The sequence below is a fragment of the Taeniopygia guttata genome, chromosome 6 (genome assembly GCF_048771995.1).
Source record: "Taeniopygia guttata chromosome 6, bTaeGut7.mat, whole genome shotgun sequence".
Lineage (NCBI taxonomy): Eukaryota > Metazoa > Chordata > Aves > Passeriformes > Estrildidae > Taeniopygia > Taeniopygia guttata.
In genome coordinates, this window is record NC_133031.1 from 2,548,035 (window position 1) to 2,570,709 (window position 22,675).

The 22,675-nt window shown below is 55.7% G+C and overlaps 2 protein-coding genes across 5 annotated transcripts; both read right to left on the reverse strand.

Moving 5' to 3' along the window:
• Window positions 1-260: 260 nt before the first annotated feature.
• Window positions 261-4,826, reverse strand: AIFM2 (AIF family member 2). The gene is given in 8 exon segments (NM_001245543.1): window positions 261-710; window positions 1,236-1,436; window positions 1,755-1,907; window positions 2,089-2,197; window positions 2,448-2,540; window positions 2,893-3,012; window positions 3,685-3,800; window positions 4,633-4,826. Coding segments are annotated over 8 exon segments (1,122 nt in total). The 5' UTR covers window positions 4,808-4,826; the 3' UTR covers window positions 261-555.
• A 7,326-nt stretch (window positions 4,827-12,152) lies between these two features.
• Window positions 12,153-20,634, reverse strand: CHST3 (carbohydrate sulfotransferase 3). Of its 4 annotated transcripts, none has more exons than XM_030275630.4 (4): window positions 20,511-20,634; window positions 17,921-18,095; window positions 14,595-14,799; window positions 12,153-14,448 (listed from the first exon to the last, which is right to left on the reverse strand). In XM_030275630.4, exons 3-4 carry the CDS (start codon window positions 14,729-14,731, stop codon window positions 13,218-13,220), a joined length of 1,368 nt encoding a protein of 455 aa, XP_030131490.4. In that variant the 5' UTR covers window positions 14,732-14,799; window positions 17,921-18,095; window positions 20,511-20,634; the 3' UTR covers window positions 12,153-13,217. The 4 variants fall into 4 exon arrangements, 3 of the variants coding, with proteins under 3 accessions (XP_030131490.4, XP_032604936.3, XP_041572973.2); XR_012056636.1 differs by lacking the exons at window positions 12,153-14,448; window positions 14,595-14,799 and adding exons at window positions 16,291-17,039; window positions 17,386-17,801; XM_032749045.3 differs by lacking the exons at window positions 17,921-18,095; window positions 20,511-20,634 and adding an exon at window positions 15,067-15,170.
• Between the last annotated feature and the right edge of the window lie 2,041 nt (window positions 20,635-22,675).

The window sequence follows — 22,675 nt, forward strand, 5'->3', positions numbered from 1 at the left end:
AAGTGATGTAATTAAAGCTGCTGAGGAGATTTTTACACAAAGCTGAATTATATTCTGTTGAAATCCAGGCTTACCATATCCCCTTTCAGGTTTTAGACAGGCATTACCCTGGCAGCACTGTGAGCCATTCTCCCTGCAAGCTGCAGAGCAGATGCCAGATCTGTAAAAAGCAGGTCCTTCTTAGAAGAGCAAGAATAGAGAAAGCCAGGAGAAAAAAAAACCAAAAAAAACCCCAACACATTACAAACAAACCACAGATATTCTGAATGCCACAGTGTTTATTGTTACAAATTAAGGTAAGCCAAGCTTGTTGCTCAGAGCTCTCTCAGCAAGGGAGTAAAAGAAACATTTCTTCTCTGATTTTTATTGTGGGAACTTCTGTACAGCTCATTTGGGAAGTGCCTCCTGCCCCTTCACAGCAAGGCAGGCACACCTTTTATGTGTCATGGTGCCAGATGGCCTGAGGAAGTGTTGCAGAGGACAGTATGAGTCAGTCCAAGCAATAGATGTGCACTCTCACCCTCTTCCAGTTGCTGGATTGTTGCTGGTGCCCTCTCAGGAGGGCATTGTCTGGCCCATCGTCCTCCAGCTCTTGGAGACAAACAGATCCCGGCTCTTGGCAATGGTGACCAGGAGACGTCCCACATAGTAACCATTCACCTGGCCTACACCATCATTCCTGCCCATGGAAAGCAGGAACGTCAGTGACCCTGCAAAGATGATGTAGAGGTGTAAGTGAAGCAACTGTTATCCAGCTTCCCTGCATCCATGTGCAACAGCATTCAGCATAGTTCTGCTAAGTTTACATCAGTGCTCATGAAGAAGACCCATTACCCAGCTAGATTTTTGAGACCAGATTGTTCAGTTTGTGTTGTAGTTTAAGGGGAGAAATAAGGAAAAGGGAAGTCATCTTACTCCTGAGATTTAATTGGACAGTGAGCAATTTTAAGGAAAGAAAATAAGTTCTGTGAATAGCATACTCCCACCAGTAGATTGATCAAGACATTAATGAAGAATGAACACTTTGTGTGGTAGACTGACACAGGTAATTAATATCTACACTGTGTCTTTGGCAATGACTAGTATGAAGCCTGAGCTCCAAGCTGACATTACCCCAATTTTGAGTTCCTTCACAGTGAATTCAGTGAGTTTAGAGTCTCATGAGAGTTAGGACAGCTGTTCCTTGTGGAAAAGCAGCCCAACACCTAAGGCTAGGTGCTAGGAGCTGACCTTACCTGGCTCGTAGGTTTTGAGAGGCTTCTGTGTCAGGCTGTTGATGATATTTGTCACCACGACGTTGGCGTGGAGCCCAGCATGGTAGGCCATCTTGGGCTCTTTGAGATCTGCACAGTCCCCAATGGCATAGATGTTCTCGTAGCCTTCCAGCTGGAGGTGCTTGTTAACTTTCAAAGCACCATTATTTGCCATTTTGTCACCTGTTTTACCAAACAGCAGGTTTTTAGAAGCAGCTTTGTGTTGCTTGTTGTGGCCCGAGACCCCAGAATGCTGCTGATGTAACTGACACAAAGTGAGGGGTTGTTTTTCACCCTCTTTTCTATGTGTCAGGGAAGAGATGCTTTTTGCCTTGCTGTGGTTAATCACTGCAGTCTCGTGCAATGCATCATCCTTTGATATTTCAGGAGAATCACGCCCACAGGTTGTACACAGTCCATTCCCCACCTCACACCCCTCAGGCACCACACTCTGAAGAACTGTTGCTTCTTCCCACCACGTGGTTTGGGTTTTTTACTTACCAAATGCAGCAGCATATGCAGAAGAGTTAATCTTTATCCCCGTGCACAGCACCACCATGTCAACAACCACCTCGGTGCCCCTCTCTGTCCTCACTACCATGTCTTTCTGGAACTGGTTTGGCCTCAGGTTTTCTATGTCGCTGACCTTTTCACCTGTTGCAACAGAGAGCCCTGGGTCACAAACATTTGCTAGGCTGTGGTTTCCAGCTAACCCAGAGAAACAGGAATTGAAGGGAGCCATTTGTAACCAAAAAAGTAAGAAAGGACATCAGGAGATGCTTTGGCTAAAGGAACAGCAGCTTGTAGGTGTTCAGAGGCATTGTTAAGAACATACTTAACAGAAGCCGGACTCCTTTCCTGAGGAGAATCTCTTTCACCACCTGACGGACACTGGGAAGCAGCTCCACATCAGCCAGAGCAGTTTTTGAGTGAATGAGGATGATCTGTTGGGAACACAGGAACAAAACAAGACTCACTGTGTGCAAGGTAGGAGCAGCTCTAGCTGGTGTCCTCCACCCTAATGGATTCCTGCAAGAACAAGCCAGGAAGGGGCACCTAGTGCCACAGTCCTTGCTGGTGGCTGGCTACAGGCTCAGCAAGCAGGTGTGCAGTCCTCTCAGGTACCTCCAGCAGCACCATCACGGAACAGTATCAGAACCAGGATGAAGGTAATTGTGATGAAGATGTTCCTACCTCTTTGCCCGGGTACTCCGTTTTGATCTCGGCAGCCATCTCCACTCCAGCAGCACCACCTCCCACTACCAGGATGCGCTGAGATTTCTCAATCTTCAAGAGAAAATTCGTGTTACAAGAGAACTGCAAAGGGCAGGAAGCCAGATCCCTTCAGTCACTCCATGAACATTGTGGGACACAGCACAGGCCCAACAGCAATAAACCTCTTAGCTCATTAAGAGGCAACAAGAAAAAGTGCCCTGTGCACTCTCCCTGCCTACTCTGTGATACTGTTGAGCATTTCAGGTTTCCCCTTGTGCTAGAGAAGCCATGATGAGTTCCTTGTCCTGGCTGCTCTCAGTGTCCCTTTCTCTTAGCCACAGCTGGCTCCAGATAGCCACAGTGGTATCTGGGACGGGGAGGCTGAACAAAGGCAGGCAGCAATTCCTAAGAGTTGATTCCTCACCTCTTTAACCATGTCTTCATAGGTCTGGATGGCACTTTCCATGTCAATGACTTGGTTGAACTTCCCAGGGAATGGCCCATCACTGCCTGTTGCAAGAATGAGATGGGAGTAGTGAAGCTCCTGGGAGGGCAGAAGGTAGAATGGGATATTAGACCTCTTAAAAGCAGAGCCTAGAACGCAGTGGTTGCCTCCTAAGTATTGGTCACTCATTCCCTCATCTCCATCCTTTGCTGGTAACCAGGAAAGTATTTGTCACTGTCAGGAAGTGACTTTAGACCCAGTCCAGGTCACACCAAGTAACTGTTCCTCAAGGTCTGAGCTAAGCATCATTCAGATAAGTTGAGAGATTTAAGGAAATTTAAAGAAATTATCCTAAATTTACTGGGAATAACTTGATATTTATGCTGGACACTCACAGATGGTTCCAGAGACTAACTTCTCTCCTTCACTCTCTCCTGAACAGAGGTGAGATGCTCTGGTTGAAAAGAGTGATTGATGCTGCTGCTCTTGGCTCTTCCTGAAGTTAAATAAGGATCTGAGCCCCAGGTTTAATTGTTGAGCTCTAAATCCAGTTCTAAGAATAAAAGCTCAGCTGAGCAGGAGATGGGGTTGGGTATTTAGTGCACACCCACGTCCCACACAGCTGAAGGCCACTTAGCTGGGCTGGAAGGGATGGAGCTGTGCGGGGAAGGACGCCAAGTTCTCCAGGAGGATGGAACACACCCTGCTGAAGGCTGGCTGCCTGCACTAGCAGGTGATCCCATAAGGCATCCCTGTCATTGCAACACCCACCTCACCATCACTGAGCACAACTTGTTGCCTCCCAGGGTCTATGGCCACCACCTTGCCTTGTCGGAAGCTGTCCCCAAAGGTGACTGAGTAGGAGATGAAAGTCTTCTTGGCAAATCCTGTGGGAAGAGGAGACAATGGGAGAGCTCTCCTTCTCTGGAGGCTAACCACCCCCTCTTCTCCCCTCATGCTCTCCTTGCTTAGACAAAAGCATGGAATGCATCTGGGACTGTGGGCTGGACTTTTGCTGGGTGTTATCTCTGCCCAGCAGGGAGCTTCAGGCCCTTTGCCTCAGATCAGATCACACTGGTTAGATGGCTTTGTCTCTGCTCCTTCTATCTCCTCTACTGGGTTTACCAATAACTGTTTCTGTGGTCCTGGCAATTTCTGGCTGGGTGGTGGAGGCTTTTTTCAGTAATCTGCCTCTCAGACCAAACTTTTGCTATCCTTTTGATGCTTGTTCCCAGCCTCCAACGTGGTACTTTACCCCTAAACTCCCCAGTGACTGGACTGATGGGGTTGGCCCAGCCTCCAGCTGAGGGCGCAGACAGCCCTGAGCAGCTCTGCCAGGGTTTAATGGTCCAGGGCCTCATGCTCTGCTGCTCCACATTTCAGTGGCCACATACAGAAAGTGATTGACTCACCCCTTCAAGCTGCTTCGCTTGTAGCTTAGTCACCTTCTACACTCTTGAAATAAATAAAGGGGGGGAAGGGGAAGCGGGGGCTGGGGAGGAGGGATGGTCTGAGCAGTTTTTGCTCAGTTTTCCCAGTGGATGTGCAATTAGCTTAACCACAGATGGGCTGTGGGTCCTCCTGGTGCCTAGTATTTATTTTCCAGATGGAAAACTCAAGTCTTTCACCACGGCAGGGCGGAGAAGGCAGTGCGAGCACCGCGTTCCCTGCCGCTCCCCGCAGGTGCCGGTGGGACAGGGAGGCTGCCCGAGCCCTTACCGCTCTCCACGGCGGCCCGGAGCGCGGCCACGTTGTGATGGAAAGCATCTCTCACATCCACCAGCACGAAGGGGACAGCCCAGGACTTGAGCAGGCTGGCGGCTGCCGTCCCTCCGAAGCCGCCCCCGACCACCACGACCCGCACGGAGCCGTCCAGGGACAGGCGGGAGCCCATGGCGGGGCCGTGCGGGGCCGCTCGGCCTTTGCGGGCGGAGCTGCGGGCGGGGCCGGGCTCCCGGGGGCTGAGCCCGCTGCTCTGGGCGTGTGGGGGCGGCTCCTGCCGGGCCAGCAGCGAGTCCCGAGCACAGAACTTCATCTGCCCTAACCCCCCCCCCGCGAGAAGGCAGCGAGGGTTTCACAAACTCAGCGCTCTGCTCACCTTCACAAGGCTGCAGGCTGGAGGATGGCCCGCTGCACCCGAAGAAACAACCTCTTGGAGAGGGAAATTAAGATTACAGAATTACAGAATTGTTACGGTGAGCTCCTGGACACCCTTTTGTTCCCCCTTTCCCCGGGCCTCTGTGGCTCTGATCATGATAACCCCTGGATCCTCCTCCCTGCCCCAACGGGGTTGGCGGGGAGCCAGGAGAGCCCACCCTGTCCAAAACCTTTATAGACCCCTGAAACTTCCTGCTCTCTCTCTTTTGCCCCGCTCTCCATGGACACCACAGTTCCAACTTCCCTGGGGTAAGGGCCTCTTTTGAATACTTTTCCCTCTCCTGCTATTCCTTCCCTCACAGCCCCATATCTCTGAGCTGGTCAGATTCATTCGGGGGGCTGCGTGGAGGGGGGGAAAACCATAGAAATTACACAGAATCAATTAGGAAAAAGACCTCTGAGATCATCGAATCCAACCTGTGACCAAACCAGTACCTTGCCAACCGGACCGTGGCACTCAGTCTTTCCTTAAACATCTCCAGGAATGGTGAATTCACCACCTCTCTGAGCAGTCCCTTCCGATTTCTAATCACCCTTTCTGTAAGGAAATTTCTCCTGATGTTCAACTTAAACACAGAAAACATGTATTTGCTCTGAGTGGAGCAGGAAAGGAGCCCGGAGACGGCTGTACAAAATCTCAGAAAGGCTTGGGTAGGATGAGACCTTAGAGGCCATCGGGTTCCAACCTCCCCACCATGGGCAGGACACGAGTTCAGCATCAGCACGGTGGAGATAAAGAGGGAAGGGCTGAGGAGGTGGCAAAAGGGCCCAAGAGAAGGGGAGTAGGGGGTGGAGAAGGTCGGCAGCATAAAGGACATCCAGATCGTGTTCTTCTGCAGCACGGAAGTTGCCCCGAAGGCTTTCAGCTCTTGTGGCATTCTGTATAAATAGAGCTGCTGGCCCTGTGGATAAAAATAGCTGCTGTACACACTGCGGTGCTGTGAGCTGGCAGAGCTGCTCCCACACTGCCGTGCCCCCGCCCTGCTCCTCAGCCCTCCCTCAGCGAAACACAGCCCGGTGCCAAAACCCCCTCCCAGCAAAACACCCTCCAACTTTGGGGGTAGGAAGGAATTTTCCGGGAAAAGCAGGGCCTGGAGTCAGCATTGCCACCAGAGGGTGCAGCCAGCTCGGCCGTGGGGACATGGGACACGGAGGGGCATGGGCAGGTGGGCAGGCCCGGGGCAGTGATTGCCCTGCCCTGCCCTGCCCTGCTGCAGGCTCCCTGGACTTTTCCTCACAGCTGCCCCATGGACCAAATACTCCCTGCAGGAGGGCAGGGTGGAAAGGTGTAGGGAAGGGGCTCTGTGAGATGGTCTTGTCCCAGTTTACCACTCTGAGATAGGCAGCATGGGTATATATACCTGTCTGTGAGTCTTCTCCTCGCCAGGTGTAATCCAACATCATCCAGGGCTAAGAGACATCCCTCTGAGGATGATAATCCACGGATGGGTACAACAGTGCTGCATGGGGAGACCTTAGAGTGCCACAAGTGCCCCTGCTCTGCACTAGCCCAAATTCCTGTGAGCCTCTGCATCTTTGACCTGCCCTCCCTCATCATCAGGGCAGTTTGGCATCCCTAATTTTGCAATAACCCAGACAGGCTGGAAGAGGGATAACATTCCTCCCTTCACCCTCCTCTAGGGAGCAGTTCTCCCACCTGGGCCAGGCTGAAGGCCCCATCCTTCCCTGCCAGACTGGAGACTGTTTCTGGCTCACAGCCATCTCTGCAAAACCCCAAATCCTCTCCTGTATCAGCAGCCTCACACACCACATTCCCTCTGCCCACAGACATGTCCTGCACATTGTCCTGTGACAGCCCCAGTGGCACCAGGGTGGCTGCAGCTCTCTGGCTGTGCTCCTGGAGGCTTTGCTTCAGGGAAAGGAGGATTTCAAATCTCCCAGCGACGAGGGATTGCTCCAGACAAACTACCTGGCCCACCCTTGCCCCCCAGCTCCCCATTTTGCCAGGGTGAGCTGGTTGCCCCCCATGCCTCAGGGAGCTCTTCTTCAGCCAAGGTAGAATTGTGTCAGTTCAGGGCAAAGAATCACCTGGAAAAACCAATTCAGAACGTTCTTAGCTGCTTTTAAACTTCAACACTGGCTATTTTATGCCTTATACATAACATTTTACTTTTAGCAGAAATCAACAAGGTTCCACTTACATTTATTCTCTTCCCCACAAACCTCATTTTTCATTTCCAGTTTTTCAGTGGCTTGAGAAGACAAGCTGCTTCCCATAGACAACAGCACCAAAATCACCCTGTTTTGGTCAGAGATGTGTATTTATAGGCAGCATCTTTGTACATGCCAGCTCATAAATTGGTCACAAGTCCCAGCCAGAAAAGGGTGGGAAAGCCCCAAGGGTGAAATGCAATGGTCTCTGCAATTAAAGTGGTCTTTGTACCCATGAGAAGAGCTATGGGGAGCTGGGACCTCCCTCCATCCCACCCCAGGGCTGTGCCACAAAACTGTTCTCCATTTCCCTGGGATCACGGCGTGCTCTGTGCCAGGGTGCTGCCCAGCTCCTCTTTTCCTGCCTGGTACAGCAGGATGAGTTTGCCAGGCTCAGCGTGCTGTGGTGACAGGCTCCACCTGACCTGCCATCGCCACCTGCAAACTGGGGCTCAAACCAAGGCAGTTTTGGGGAAATGGGGGTGGCCAGGCTCATGGCAGCTCCTGGCATGGAGTGAGCAGGGACCAAGCAGGGCTGTCCTTCCCCTTGGAGGAAACCCCAGCTCAGACAGCTCCTGAAACTGCCTGTGGGTTTTGTGCCATGCAGACCTTTCCTACCCCTCCAGAGCCAAGCAAGTAGCAGACATTGGGAATTTTACAGGAATGCCATTTCATCCCTTATTGTGACGTGATCCAGGCAGGTGCCAACAAGAAACTTTATCAGCTTTATTCTTGTCAGCTGCCTGGCTATAAGCATTGCAGGGATCTCCTCGGAAATTCTCTGGCTCCTCCAGCAGTGGAGCCCAGAGACTGACAGTGTGGTGGCAACTTTCTTTTATGGGATAACATGGTTTGTGGCATTAATCCTTGTGGGGTGGTAGCGAAGCATAAAGGATGTCAGTGGCTGGGGTTTCTTTGGGAAAAAGGAGAGGGCTTGTGCAAGCTCCTTTGCTCTTGGGGCAGCTTTTGAGAAAGAACAGCTTTCACTCCTGATGTGGGGAGTTTTCTTCCCCTTGCCCCCCAGATTTCATTACAGTGAAAGCACAGAATAAAACTGTGTCATGAAAAAAATGGGCCTCACAAACAGACAGCCTTTGTCCAAAGGTGTAATTACAGGATAAATATGGGATGCAGACCAAGAAATGCAGTCTGGTCAGGCATGCAGTCTCTTAGAAAAGCACAACAGAAAACAAGGTTGTCATTTAATGCTGAAATGTCCACATGTGCTGCAGCCCTTGTGGGTGTCTCATTGGCCCATGGACCTCCCGACTGATCTGGTGTTTGGATGTTTGGATGGTGCAGCTGTAGCCATGGACCAGCTCCCTGCAAGAACCACACAAAGCCCCGACGATGGAGAGAAGGAAAGAGTTGATCCAACCTCCAGTAGAAGCCAGTGGGGCTGGGTGAGGACAGGCATTGCTGGTGTGATGGATTTCCTTCCCTCCAGCCCTGTGCAGAAATCCCCTCTGATAGAGCTGCGAGTACACATGGGGGATTAGCTCAACCGATCCCATTAAATGGAGCTGGAGCAAGAGAGGAGAAGGGTATGGGGGGTCAGGGCAGCCAGCACAGCAGACACCACTTGTGCTGTTTGGGAGAAACCTCATGCCAAGCTGCAAAAAGGACTTTTTATAGATTTCTGTGTACCTGCCTGGTGGCTTGGCTTCACGTCCCAGCAGGGCCACCCGGGAGTTAAACTGCAGGGCATTTAAGGTGGCATTTCAGACACTTGCCCACCTTGACTGCTCTCTTACTTGGCACCAGCAGCTTCTGCCTCCAGCAAGAACTGTCTCTCCACAGCAAGCCCAGCCGTGCCAACATGGCCCCAGGCAGCTCTGAGTGCTCTGAGAGGAAAGCAGAGAAACAGCAGGATGTACCCACTGTCCAAAGTCAACTCCAGATGAGACTGGCAGGAGGGAATCATTTCCCAGAAAGATCCCATTTAGAGGGGAACAGCACATCCATCATTTGCTCAAGTTCTCCTTGAACATCATCTTGTGCTACATCATCTTGTGTCACCTCCTATGACCCCAAGGAGAAGCAGTTTTGGCTGGTGGACGAATGGGACTGCTTGTGGAAAAGGTCTCTCTGGTGTTAATTAGCATCACCCCAATGTTCCCAAATTCACCCCAAAGCACAGCAGCAACAGGCTGGGAGGTGAGCCTGGAGGCAGTTCAGCTACAGGCTGGGGTTCTTTTGTTTCCTTATTTTAAACCAAGCTTTAGTAGTGCTTTATTTCAGAAAGCTTAGATCTTTTCAAAAGAGGATTGACTTTTTAAAATATTTTTTTTTCATTGGTGTCTATGAGAAAGGGTGAGGCAGCATCCATTGCAGCTCCTGCTATGGGCTTCCTGCATGGTCTGTCTGGATCAGGTATGTCCTTGCTCTGAGGCAGTCTCTTACTATGGCTTTCCCAATCTGTGCTTTCCCTCCCAAATCCATGCCTTTCATCCTGTACAGAAAGAGCCAGGCTGAGCAGGAGGCTCCTCTTGTGGGGGGACAAACCTCCCCCCAGCCAGCTCAGGGGGAATTCAGCTGCTCCAGCCTCGGAGGAGCCGTGTCCCCTGTGGCTTCCCTCCGTGGGTTTAATGGGAGCAATTAGCTCCGAGGCAATCTGCATGGGTCGGGGGCATGTTTTCTCTCTGTCCTGAGGCGTTTTTGACAGGAAGCTGGAGGGTGTCCAGGAACAATTGCTTATGCTTGGCTAGCAGTGCCAGGCTGGAGCCAGCTGGGGCAGAGGCAGCGCAGGTAAGAACAGGCACAAGAACATCACTGCCACTCTGGAATGGTGTGGCCAGCAGGAGCAGGGAGCTCATTCTGCCCCTGTACTCGGCACTGGGGAGGGCACACCTCGAGTGCTGTGCCCAGCTCTGGCCCCTCAGTTTGGGAAGAGGAGGCACTGAGGCTGGAGAGGGGCTGGGAACACAAACCCCTGAGGGAGCTGGTGTGGGAATCCAGGGCTTCCCTCTGGCTGCCCTGGCAGGTCTGGGACCCTGGCAGGGGTCAGGAACCCCCCTGGACAGAGCCCCCAGAGACACTGGCTGTGATCTCTGTCCATGGAAAAGAGTTTTCAGTCTTACAGGATGAATTACAAGCTTTGAGTGTTTGATAAGAGTAATAATTAAGTGTGACACGGGTGCAAAAGTAAAATTTTAGATTTCTAGATTAGGGGTTCAGAGGGGACAAGATGGAGGAATTGGGTGTGTCTTGTCCTTTTTCTCCTTCTTCATGCCCTCCATGTTTCACTGTGGTGTTGGCATTTTTCTGTTGGTTTAGGCTGGGGACACACTGTTCAACGTAGGTGACAGATATTGGCACGTTATTGTAAATCCAGCACAGGGAGTTTCTGGTATTTAATGTTTGTAACATCCCACTGAGGGCAGAGCCCCACACGCTGCCCTGCAGGACAGAGCTGCGGCAGGGCAGCAGAACATGTTAGAGATAAACAGAATAAACAACCTTGAAAACAGCACAGACGAATTATGGCTTCTTCTTTGGCAATGGGGCAGAAACACAGAGACTTTCTACAATCTCGGGATCATCAATACCCACAGATTCCGACAAGCTCGGGGTGCTCAGCCTGGAGAAAAGGAGACTCAGGGGTGACCTTGTCACTCTCCACAGCTCCTGAAAGGTGGCTGTGCTCTGCTGGGGTTGGTCTCTTTCTGCAGGCAGCACTGGGAGAACCAGAGGACACAGTGTTAAGCTGCACCAAGGGAATATAGGTTGGATATGAGGGAAAAGTTTTTTAGAGAAAGGGTGATGAAGTTCTGGAATGGCCTACCCAGGGAGGTGGTGGAGTCACTATCCCTGGATGTGTTAAAAACAGACTGGATGTGGCACTTAGTGCCATTGTTTAGTTGAGGTGTTGCACTCGATGATCTTTAAGGCCTTTTCCAACTTAGTCTATCTGTTCTTATTTGTTCTGTTCTCCGGCCTCGGCTCGGCCCAGCTCCCACTTCCCTCACCGCTTGTTTTCCGTGCTCCTGGATTTGCTGTCCTTGCCCCCTGGACCCGGCTCTCCAAGCCCAGAGGTGCCTCCACCCGTGGTGGGATGGGAGGGGGATGCTGGCCACTCTCCAATGTCCCCTCTTGGCTCAGTAGCTACTCACCCCTCACGCTATTTCACAAACAATTACCCTACAATTATTTTCTCTGCAAAAGCACGCCTAATGGTGCTTTTCCAGAGGCATTTACCAGGACGCTGTGTCCGACTTCGTTCCCCCTCAGGCTGGCTGAGCTCTGTGGGCTTTTCCCGGCGCGCAGCTGCGGAATATCCATCTGACCTCAGTGACCCTGCTGCTTTCCCAGCAGGAACCTCCGAACAAAACCCGATTCACTCAGCAGCCCCAGAGCTGCGTGTGAGGCGGGGAGGAGGAGGACGCTCTCCGTCGCCTGTGAGCGATGAGGCTTTGCCAAAAATCTCCACTTTTGTGCCCTTTCCCCATCCAGCTGGCACCGAGCGCCCTGAAATCACACCTTGAAGCCTGATGCAGGCCGGCCCTGCTCGGAAATCCTCCGCAGCCGGGGATGGCTGCCCGTGGCTGCGGTGCGCTGCTCCCCGCCGGCCGGCCCCGCGCTCCTCAATGCCGCCTCTGTTCTCCCTTTTGGGTCAAAAACGCAGCTTTTGTGAGCTCAGCCCAGCCGCAGCCCTTCGCCGGAGCCCCACCGCCTTCCTCCCGGCCAGCAAAGGCAGCCCAGCTGTGGCCAGCTGCCGCCTCGCTTCGTTTATTTATTTCTGCTTTTGGCCAACAGCTCTAGCTGCGGAGAAGAAGGGGACGTGCGGCTGCTGGGACCCCTCAGCCCGAGGTGGAGACAACCACTCTCCACCAAAATGCTTGACTACCCTCTCAGCTGGCCGACAAAACCCAAAAGTACCTAGGGGAGAAAAAGAATGAGCTACAAAGAGGGCCAAAAATAGGCATTTTAATTAATGAAATGTGAATTGGAGGGTGCAGCTCGGCACTGAGTCAACATCTGCAAATGGCAAACACCCTGAAACTCCTTTCCTGGGCCTCTACCAGGTTTGGCCACCCATCAGTGCTGTTAGCATGCATTTCTGGGGCTACCCCTGGGCAGGGGACACCCACCAATACTAAGGAGACAGGAGATGCTTTGGATTCTGTGCTGGTGGTTTTGTTTTTAATCAGATAAGTCTGACCATCTTTCCGCACTGCTGAAGTTCAAAGTCACTGCTGCACAGGGGCTGGGGGGGTTACAGCCTGTCAGACCCTGGGGGTTGACCCAAGATCATACAGAAGGTGCTCTCCACCTAAAACGTGGTGGTCTCCAGCTAAAATGTGATCTCCATCCTGGGTGTCTCCCTTTGTGGTATGTTGTGCTACTCTGATTTTTGGGCTTAGCTCCTTGACCAGCCTCCCCCTCCTTTTCACATAATAAATAAATAAATCCACCTGGTATGCAAATACACAGGGTAAGAAGGAAGTAAACCCAAACCTCCAAAACCAAGTTTGAAGAGCACCAAACCATAGTCACCTCACTTGGTTGTAGCCCAAGTGCCACCCAGGGCTCTGTGGGCAGTTTCCAGTCTCTGCTGGTGTATGAAGGCACTAAACCATGAAGGTCTCTGGGCGCTTGCTGGCACCACAGGGATTTTGTCCTTGCCCCGTCCCAGCTGGCATGGTGGGGTGGCAAGGCAGAGGTGCTTGGTCCTGTTCCCCTCTGCTTGCCATCACCCTCCTCTTCCTCAGTGCAGCTCCAGAGCTGGAGAGTTGGCCCTGTTGCCAACCCCACTGCCCCTCACCCTTACCATTTCCCCATTCCCAGAGAAATTGTGCAATTCAGGCTCTGCAGGACTCTGGGGCCAGCTCTGCCAGGATGCTCCGGCTCCTGGGGCTGCCATCTGGCAGCAGCGAGGAGCATTTTTGGGAGCAGGGTCCCCCAGGTCGCCTCCGGACCGGCCGGGAGCACGGCCGCAGCCCCTCGTTCCGCCCCGCCGCCGTCGCCCCGCGCCTTTACGTGACCCAGGCGGGCTGTGCCTCCTCCAGCAGGCTGAAGGAGCGGTTGGCCAGCGCCGAGGGGCTGCTGGCCAGCTTGTAGCCGAAGAGCTGCATGGCTGGGGCGCAGGCATCCTGCACCACCTGCGCCAGCTTGAAGGGCATGCTGAACCTCCACTTGTCGAACTGCTCCGAGGAGTTCTTGCACGTGGAGTAGACACCGTTGCCATCGTGGGGAGCCTGTGTGTTTTTGCCGATCCACTCCTCCACCTGCTGAGTGAGGGGCAGCCCGGCGAAGCGGAACATCTCCCGCGCCTTCTGCAGCGGCGCCCGCGCCACGTCCTCGTAGCGCACCAGCATGTAGCGGCCCCGCAGCCAGCCCGGCCGCCGCAGCCCCAGCTCCGCCGACACGCGGATGCTCTCGCAGTTGCCCCGCAGCCTCTGCACCTCCTCCTCGCGCAGCGGAGCCTCCCCTTCGGATGCCCACTTCTTCCAGGTCTCGTACTTGCCGGAGAAGGCCACCATGCGTGAGGCCAGGACGGCGCGGGGGTCCCGCACCAGCTGGATGATGCGCAGGTCCAGCCGAGGGTCCTCCACCAGCGGCTGCAGGAACTCCAGCTGCCGGATGCGCACCGTCTTCAGGGCCACGTGCTGCTTGCGCCGGCACGCCTCGGCCGCCAGCGTGATGTTGAGGGGGCCGCAGCGGCGGTTCTTGCAGTAGTACTTCTCAAAGACCTTCTTGGTGCTGGGCGTGCAGACGGGCTCCTCGCAGAGCGAGTGGCTGGAGCCCCGCCGAAACAAGAAGGGCGTCAGGTGGCCCTCGGGAACTGGAGAGATGAAGTTCTCCAAGATGTAGAGGTCGCAGAGGAGGAGCTGCTTGAGGACATCTCGGTAAACCAAGGCTGAGCCCACTGCGCTGGCTCCCCCCGGCAGGAAGGTCACCGTTTTCTCGACGTGCCAGAGGGGCTCAAAGAGGTAGAAGATGCTTCCCTGCTGGTTGAAGAACTCCCCGACGAAGGAGGAGCCAGTGCGGGTGGTGGCCATCAGCAGGACGTGCCGCCGTGGCCCGGGGTCCCCGTCACCTGCCAGCTGCAGGGTGATGTTGTACAGGTGGGACCTCAGCTGGGAGAAGGCAGCGTCCAGCTCCTGCAGCGAGGCCAGCGAGCCGTTCTTGGCCGGTGCTGGGCTGACCTCCGTGCTGTTGGCCTCTGCCAGCGCCTGCGGGGACTGCTTCAGCTTGTCCGACACCCTGTGGGGAGACCCAGCCCAGCCTGGAGGACAGCGGGACCACCCTGCATCCCAGCAGGGGACTTGGGGGGCTCCTGCTGCATAGGAGCTTGGGGCTGGGGGAGAGGGGCTGCAAACCTTGGGGTGGCTCAGATGCCCACTGCCTACCTGGAGATGAAGTTGTTCTCCTTCTCGATGATGACGAGGCTGATGATGAAGACCAGCAGGACGGCGTACTTGCTCTTCATCTTCAAGCGGTGCAGCAGCTCCCGGATATCCTGGGGCAAAGCGCGTCGGATCTCCATGGGGAACACACACAGGTCCCTCCTGCACGCCGGGAAGGTGTCTTGGCCTAGGACCTTGCCAGCCCTGTCTGTGGGGAGAAGGAGGCTCAGCATGGTGCTGGTTCTCTGCAGGTAGCATCAGAGGCTGACAAAGGCTGGACAAGGGCAATAAAAAAGTGGAAGCTCCTCCCTACGGCTCCATCCCATCCCTGAGGAGCAGCAGCCTGAATGTCCCATCGGCTGCTCCTCCTCCTTCCCAAAATATATCTTCCCGACAGGACACCTTCCCACGCTTCCACCAGCCGCTCCTGCCCACCCCAAAACCCAATCCCCGCCTGCTTCCCGCTGGCAAAAACCTGCTGCTGCCAGTGAGGGAGCCCCTGGATCATCCGGATCTTCGGCACGTTGTGCCTCCCGACCTCTGGAAAGGGGAGAGTTGGAGGCTTCACTGTAGGGCCCCAGTGTGGGGCTGAGCAGCTTCCGCCTTCCCCCAGCATGGCAGCAGCAGCTGCTGAGCCTCGAAAATGAAACCCAGAGAGTTTTCAGGAACAACGGCAGGCCGGAAAACACTGCTGCTGCCAGTCCCCCTCGGGGAGTAGAATGCTCTGGGGGTGGTTTTTGCCAAAAAAAAAAAGAAAAAAAGAAAGAAAAAACAAAACCCAAACGATGATGCAGCTGCTTGGTGTGGGATGCAAAACCAGGAGACTTGGCATCCCCACCCAGCAGAAAAGACCCACCCCCCACCCTCTCCTTCAGCGCCTGAATCAGGGTGTCGCTGGAAACCGCTCTGAGTCGCACCAAACCCACACCCCAGCGGGAGATTTTGGGTGCCACAGCTGCTGTTTCGGGCTCTGGGGCAGGTCCCCAGTGTGCAGATTTACACCTCTAGGCTGTGCTGGCACCTGCCACCTGCCCGCCGGCTCACATGGCTGCTGCTGCTCTCTTGGCCAGACTCTCCGTGGCTCAGGGCAAGTCTGTTTAGCCCTGGCTGGGCTCCACCAGTGCGACCCCACAGCCTGTCCCAGCCCTGCTTTAGGGGTGAAGGAGGGGAGCCAGGCAGAGCCCCATCCTTTGGGGGCCCTGGGGTTTGCTGGAGGGGAGATGCCGTGGCCAAGCCTCAGCATCTGCAGCCCCCGGCAGAGCGTGGAGCGGGGAAGCCCTGCCAGGCATTGCGTCACGTCGCAACCTCTTCCACGTCGTGCTCGGCCAAAATGTGCATTTTTTAGTGCTGCTCGCTGAATGCCCCTCCGGCTGGGAAGGAGGGAGCATGGGCAGGAGGGGTGAGATGTGTCCTGTGCCCAGGGCAGCACCCCAGCCTGTGTTCCCAGCCCTCTCTGTGTGAGGACCAGAAATTTCTCAGCTTGAGGAAACCACTCAGCTCCCGAGGCTTGGCTTCCAGCCATCTCCTTTCCAGCAAAACCTTCTAAAAAGAGACATCCACACCCACACACCCAGGAAACTCAGGATTTAGTGGGATGCAGGGATTCTGGAGAGCCCTGGCAGCCCCAGAGCCCTCCCACAGTGGTCCCCCAGCTCCCCCTTTCAGCAAGCAGCACCGAGATCCCCGGCACACGTCTGTGTGTGCGTGTGTAACAGCTCTGTTAGTTTATTTTGTCACCACACTGCTCCTCGGGGACAGGCCAGCAGCCGAGGCAGGTGCCTTTCACCAGCCACCCCTCATATCCCCCCTCCTCGGTCGTGCCCCCTCGATGACAGGATTTGTCAGAGTATTTGAGCAACCGAGAGAAAAACATCAAATACACAAAGTCCTCGGCGGTGATCTGCATCCCTGTCCTCGCCTGGGGCCAGGGACAGTCCCCACACACAGAGGATGGCATCAGCCGCTTCCTCAGACAAATCCCCGGGCAAAGCCAGCCTGGGTTTCCCCCCTCTAATGCCCCCAAGCTGCCTGACCACAAATGAGCCGCAGACCAGGAATTATTCACGGGGGTGACACAGAGAACCATGTCCGGTAGCGCTGGCGAAACCCTCATTCACAGGCGCAGGGCAGACATCATTCATTAAATCAACAACCGGCTGCAAATCCCGCCTGGGACCTGCTGTCAGGGGCCCCCTCAGGGCCGAGCTGTGGGGCTGGGGACACACGGGTGACCTGGTGAGGCTGATGGCATCCTAAAGCTCTTCCTTGCTGGGGCCCACGAGGCACAGCCCGGCTGGGGCACTGTGCAAGCCACAAGCGCCCCTTTGTGAGGAGGAACAGAGGGGCTCTGTGTGCCCTGCACGTTCCCTCCAGGGCTCTGCTGGCATGGGATGGATGAGGAGAACCATCAGGTGCTGCCCTGCCAGTGTCCACTCCTGGGGAATGCACCTGTGTGAGCAGAGAGATGGATGGACATCACCCCTGGAGACCCCAGCAGCGTCCTCTGGCTCTCCACATCCCAAAGCAAAGCGGAATCATTTCCAGGAATGCTAAACTGAGATGCTGCGGATGGCAGCACCCACAGCTCAGATGCTGCTCCCTGCCTTTCCTATCCCTCAGGCTGGGGGTGCTTTTCAATTCAGCAGGGATGGCTGCAATTTCCATTGATAGGGTTTATGGATTTCCCAGATGAGTTAAAGCCAGCAAACGAACTTTTTTTGGGTGGTGTTGGGGATTTTGTTCCCATGCAAATCTGACCAGGTGGGATCTGTCACTACCAGCAAGTTAACGTCACCTTGCCACAGCAAGAAGGAAGGACTTGGACAGTAATGGAGACACCAAATCATTCCAGTGTGCTGGAGCAAGTTGCTTTGTGGGATGGATGTTCCCACTGGTGGTGCAGGTGGGGTGAGAAGATCAAAGGCCCTGTGAGAGGAAGGAGGGAAGGGAAGCTCGTGTCACCCTTCTGCAGGGCATTCCACAGGACTGTCTGACTGGAAGAGCAGAGCAGGGGTTTTGAACTCTTTTGGGAAAGGGAAGGTCTTACACAAAGCCTTGGGGCTCTCATTCCCCATCTCTGGCTGCCCTGGACCCCCACCAGGTGAGATCCAGGAAAGAAAGATGCCTGTGGCTGCCAGGGGCGGCCAGCTGGAGGTGAGACTGGATGAAGTCACATTTTCCTCTGGTGACTCAACAGGCAACAACTGAGCTCTGGACACAGAAAGGCAATGAAACACCCACGTGCACGAGTTCCCTCCCTCCCTGAGACCCTTCCGACCATCCAGCCCCCATCCACTCCCGTGCATCCCTCCATGGAAGCCCACAGTGACCTGCAGCTGAGCTCGCTGCCCCTGGCGCTGCTGCTGCACTGAGTAATTCCCTCCACGCTCCTTTGCTTCATCAGACTTCCAGCAGACACTCGGATCAGCAAAACACAGGGGCGGAACAACAAAGAGATAAGGAGCACGGGCTTATCTGCTCTCCGTGCTGCTCTTTGTCTGCAACCTAGGAAAAAAAAAATCAAAAAAAACCCTCTGTATTTATTCTTTCAACTATTTCCGCTCCCAACTTCCTCCTGAAGCTGCCCTTGGGAAATGTGCCACCAGAGCTTCCCACTTTGCTTTCATCTCCCAGCAATTTTCATCCTGGTCCTGGCTGTCCTCCAAGGCATGGCACAAGCACAGCATTGCTTCGGTTTGCACGGTGGCGCAGCTGAGGAGCCTGTCCAGGCAGGTATTTTTTGTTTAAAAACATGTCTAGTCAAGCTAAAAAAAAAAGGGGAAAAAAGTCACCTCCTACAATGTTTATAAAGTTGCCGAGAATAGTCACAATTCTCATCAAATTGAAGCCTGGAAAGTGCCCATTGGAGGAGAAAGTTGGGAATGGAAAGTCCTTCTGACTCAGAGGTTGCACTCAGGAGGAGCAGCAGGAACGGTGTTGGTACGAACAGGCAGCACTGGAACAACACTGTATTCATTGCACGAGTTCAAACTCCAGCTGCATGAGGTTGTCTCCTGTGCACTCCTTACTGTCCCACCTGCTCTCTGCGATGACCCAGATGAGCTGTCCTTGTTCCTCATGTCCCAAAAACCGCTGTGCAGAAGGGGTGTAGAGCCTGGTGAGGGCACAGTAATGTTGGTGACAGAAACAGCACAGGCTTCATGGCCAGGACAGACGGGTCTTCTCTCTCCCTCGCCTTGGTGGTGTCCAAAGCAAGTTTTCTCCTGACCCAGCAGAGAGGAGAGCTGCTGCTCCTGCCCCTGGTGAACCCGACGGGGCTCAGAGACATCAGTGCTGGGCATGGGGATAAAACACGTACATCTGCCAGGCACGGACCAGCCTCTGGAGCTGGAGATGGACCAGGACCCGGCTAAAACACCTTCAACCTCGAAACCAACCCGGGGGCAACCGCAGACACGGTTTGCAGCACCACCTGCAGCGAAGGCGAGCAGCTGAACGCGTGGAGCTGCTGGGCAGAGAGGGGAGCGGCAGAGCAGACCACCAAGAGGGGTGAGAGGAGTGCCCGGCCCCGTTTGCTCGGCGCCGGTGGCACAATGCCGGCTGCTGTGCGTGCCGGCGTCCCCCGGCCACGCTGGGAACCGCAAATGCCCGTCCCTGCTTCAATGGGCCCTTTCTTTGGGGCGCAGAGCCCTCGGTCCCTCCCACCGCCTCACACTCCTTCCCCTCGCTGCTCCACGCTCGCCTGGAAGCTCCTCAGCCAAACCCACCCCAAAAGCAGGGATACAGCACTCTCTGTGCCCGCCTCTGCTCCCCTTTCAGCCCCTAATGCTCCAGGGATGCAGAAGGGACTGGTGGCAAGAGATGTTGGCTGAGGGGACAGTGACCTGTGCTCCAGTCAGCCCAGGGGGACTGGGGGTGTGAAATCGAGCCGTACGCAGAAGCAACATGGCAGATGTGGAAAAATTGCAGAGTTCAATGCCTGTCCTGGTGTAGTGTTGTAAATCGTTGGCTGTGGAAAAGCCTCCAGGCACCAAAGCCAGGCTCGGTGCAAAGGCAGTGGGGTGTGGGCAGTGTCCCCAGTGCGGCCGGGAGCAGCAGCTGAAATCCCGGCGGGCACTGAGGGGGCACTCTGCTGGGATGGCCTTTCCCCCACGGTACCCCCATGCCATCCAGGTCTGGGGCTGTGAGGGTCTCAGAGTCCCAGCTCCGGCAGAAATGTCGCTGGCTCCGGGCGCCGGCAGCCGGGCGAGGGCCAGCGTGCCCCGGGGGCCCGGGACAGGAGGGGAAAGGGTGCGAACAACTTTCCAGTGCTAGGGGCTGACAGGACGGATGATGCAACTCCGGGATGCTTGTGAGAAACTCTCTTTTTCCAAAGTCTCCTTCTGCGGCCCCAAACGCGCTCCGCTCCGGACGGAGGCTCGGCGCTGCCGCTGCAGAGCTCGATCCTATTCCATTGAATATTTTTTCCCCGTTTTTTTTTTTTCCGAAAGAAAGGCACGGGGAGAGCTGCTGAGCAGTCATGTGCTGGGAGGACTTTCGGCAGCAGGGCGCTGGGATCCGGCTGTCCGCCGAGGGAAGGGAGGCAGAGGAGGAAGGGAAGCACCGGCGCTGCCCCGCTGCGGGAGCGGCCGGCGGGGGCCCCGCACCGAGACAAAGGAGCGGCCGAGGCCGGAGGGCGCACAAAGGAGCCGGCGGAGCCCGGGGCCGCCCCGCGGGGGGATGCGGCCACCGAGCCCCGGGCTCCCCGCCGGCGGGGCGGGGGGTGAGCTCAGCTCGGCTGAGCCGCGGCCCCTCCTCGCACGCCCAACTTCCCGCAACTCCCCGCCGCGCTGGGGAACACTCGATCCCCGCCGCCATCCTCCCCCTCGGCCCGGGGCTCCCGCTGCCCATCGTGCCGGTCCCGGCCCCCGGCTGCGCTCCGGCCCCGGCCCCGTCGGTCCCGACCCGCTCCGCACCTACCCGGCGGCGGCAGCTCCGCGGGGCGAGCTCGCCCGGTCCTGCCGTGCGGGAGGAGAGAGAGCAGCGGGTCCCCTGCTTTTCTTCACCGTGCTGTCATCCTCCCTCCCTCCCTCCCCTCCTCCTCTCTTCCCTCCCTCCCTCCTTCCTTCCTTCCTTCCTCCCTCCCGGGGCAGCGGCGGGGGGAGCGCTCCCGGCGCCGGGACGCGGGTCCCGGGGCGGGGCCGGGCAGGGTCCCCGGGCCGCCCCCGCTGTCCCCACCCCGGCACGCCACTGGAAACCGGGAGCTGCCGGCCCCAGCCTCGGGATCGCTGGGGTGGGCAGCCCACAGACACGCCGCGAAATTGTCCCCTCTGGGCCAAGGTGAGTCCCCTCCCGGGCACCACGGGGTGGTCAGGGCTTTATCCCGCAAACCTCCAAGGATGGAGTTTGTAAACCTCTCTGCTCACTGCTGTACTGGAGAAATTGTTTCTTCTTTTATCCACTCCAAACCTCTCCTGCCCCAGCTCTCACCATCCCGTCATTTGATGAACCTGGCTCCATCTCTGCGACCACCTTGTGGCAACGTTCCTCTTTGTTATCCCCAGCTAAAAACTGGCTTCAAGGTCAGCACCTTTTTCCCCAGACTCCACTTTGTCCCCATACAGGAGCTGGTGGGAGGTTGGTCCCACTCTGAGGTGCTGTGCTGGTGAGGTCACATCTCTGTGCTCCAAGAGGGCAGGGAGTGAGAGCATCCTACTGGGAGCAGCCCAGGAGCATTGGGGGACACCGGCTGTCACTGTCCCTGCGGGGCAGCCTTAGGGTCTGGAGCATTAAATCCTACAGAAATGACTATTTTCACTGAAGTGCAGAAATTCACCTAGCTCCCTCAGAGCTCTGTAATGTTAGACACCGAGGAGCTGAAAGACATCTGGCTCTGCAAGCAGAGAGAGAGATCCAAAAAACTACTCCCCATAAAAACTTTCAGCTTTCTTTCACATTCCTGGCATAGTTCTTCTGCTACGCATGTGGCATAGACAGCAAAATGCAAGTTCTCTTGGCATTTAAGTGTGATGATCAACATCGTTCATTGCTCCTCAGCGGCTTCCAGTGAGCCAAGGTGATGGGGATGGGTTTGCATGGAGAGTGCCAGCTGGTATCTAAACAGCAAGGCAGGAAAGCCTGGATGTGATCCCTTCCTCCCTCCCTCCCTTCTTCCCTTCCTCCCTTCCTTCCTCCCTCCCTCCCTCCCTTCCTTCCTTCCTCCCTCCCTCCCTCCCTCCCTCCCTCCCTCCCTCCCTCCCTCCCTCCCTCCCTCCCTCCCTCCCTCCCTCCCTCCCTCCCTCCCTCCCTCCCTCCCTCCCTCCCTCCCTCCCTCCCTCCCTCCCTCCCTCCCTCCCTCCCTCCCTCCCTCCCTCCCTCCCTCCCTCCCTCCCTCCCTCCCTCCCTTCCTCCCTCCCTCCCTTCCTTCCTCCCTCCCTCCCTCCCTCCCTCCCTCCCTCCCTCCCTCCCTCCCTCCCTCCCTCCTCCCTCCCTCCCTCCCTCCCTCCCTCCCTCCCTCCCTCCCTCCCTCCCTCCCTCCCTCCCTCCCTCCCTCCCTCCCTCCCTCCCTCCCTTCCTCCCTTCCTTCCTCCCTTCCTCCCTTCCTCCCTTCCTCCCTCCCTTCCTTCCTTCCTTCCTTCCTCCCTTCCTCCCTTCCTTCCTCCCTTCCTCCCTTCCTCCCTTCCTCCCTTCCTCCCTTCCTCCCTCCCTTCCTTCCTTCCTTCCTTCCTTCCTTCCTTCCTTCCTTCCTTCCTTCCTTCCTTCCTTCCTTCCTTCCTTCCTTCCTTCCTTCCTTCCTTCCTTCCTTCCTTCCTTCCTTCCTTCCTTCCTTCCTTCCTTCCTTCCTTCCTTCCTTCCTCCTTCCTCCCTTCCTCCCTTCCTCCCTTCCTCCCTTCCTCCCTCCCTTCCTTCCTTCCTTCCTTCCTTCCTTCCTTCCTTCCTTCCTTCCTTCCTTCCTTCCTTCCTTCCTTCCTTCCTTCCTTCCTTCCTTCCTTCCTTCCTTCCTTCCTTCCTTCCTTCCTTCCTTCCTTCCTTCCTTCCTTCCTTCCTTCCTTCCTTCCTTCCTTCCTTCCTTCCTTCCTTCCTTCCTTCCTTCCTTCCTTCCTTCCTTCCTTCCTTCCTTCCTTCCTTCCTTCCTTCCTTCCTTC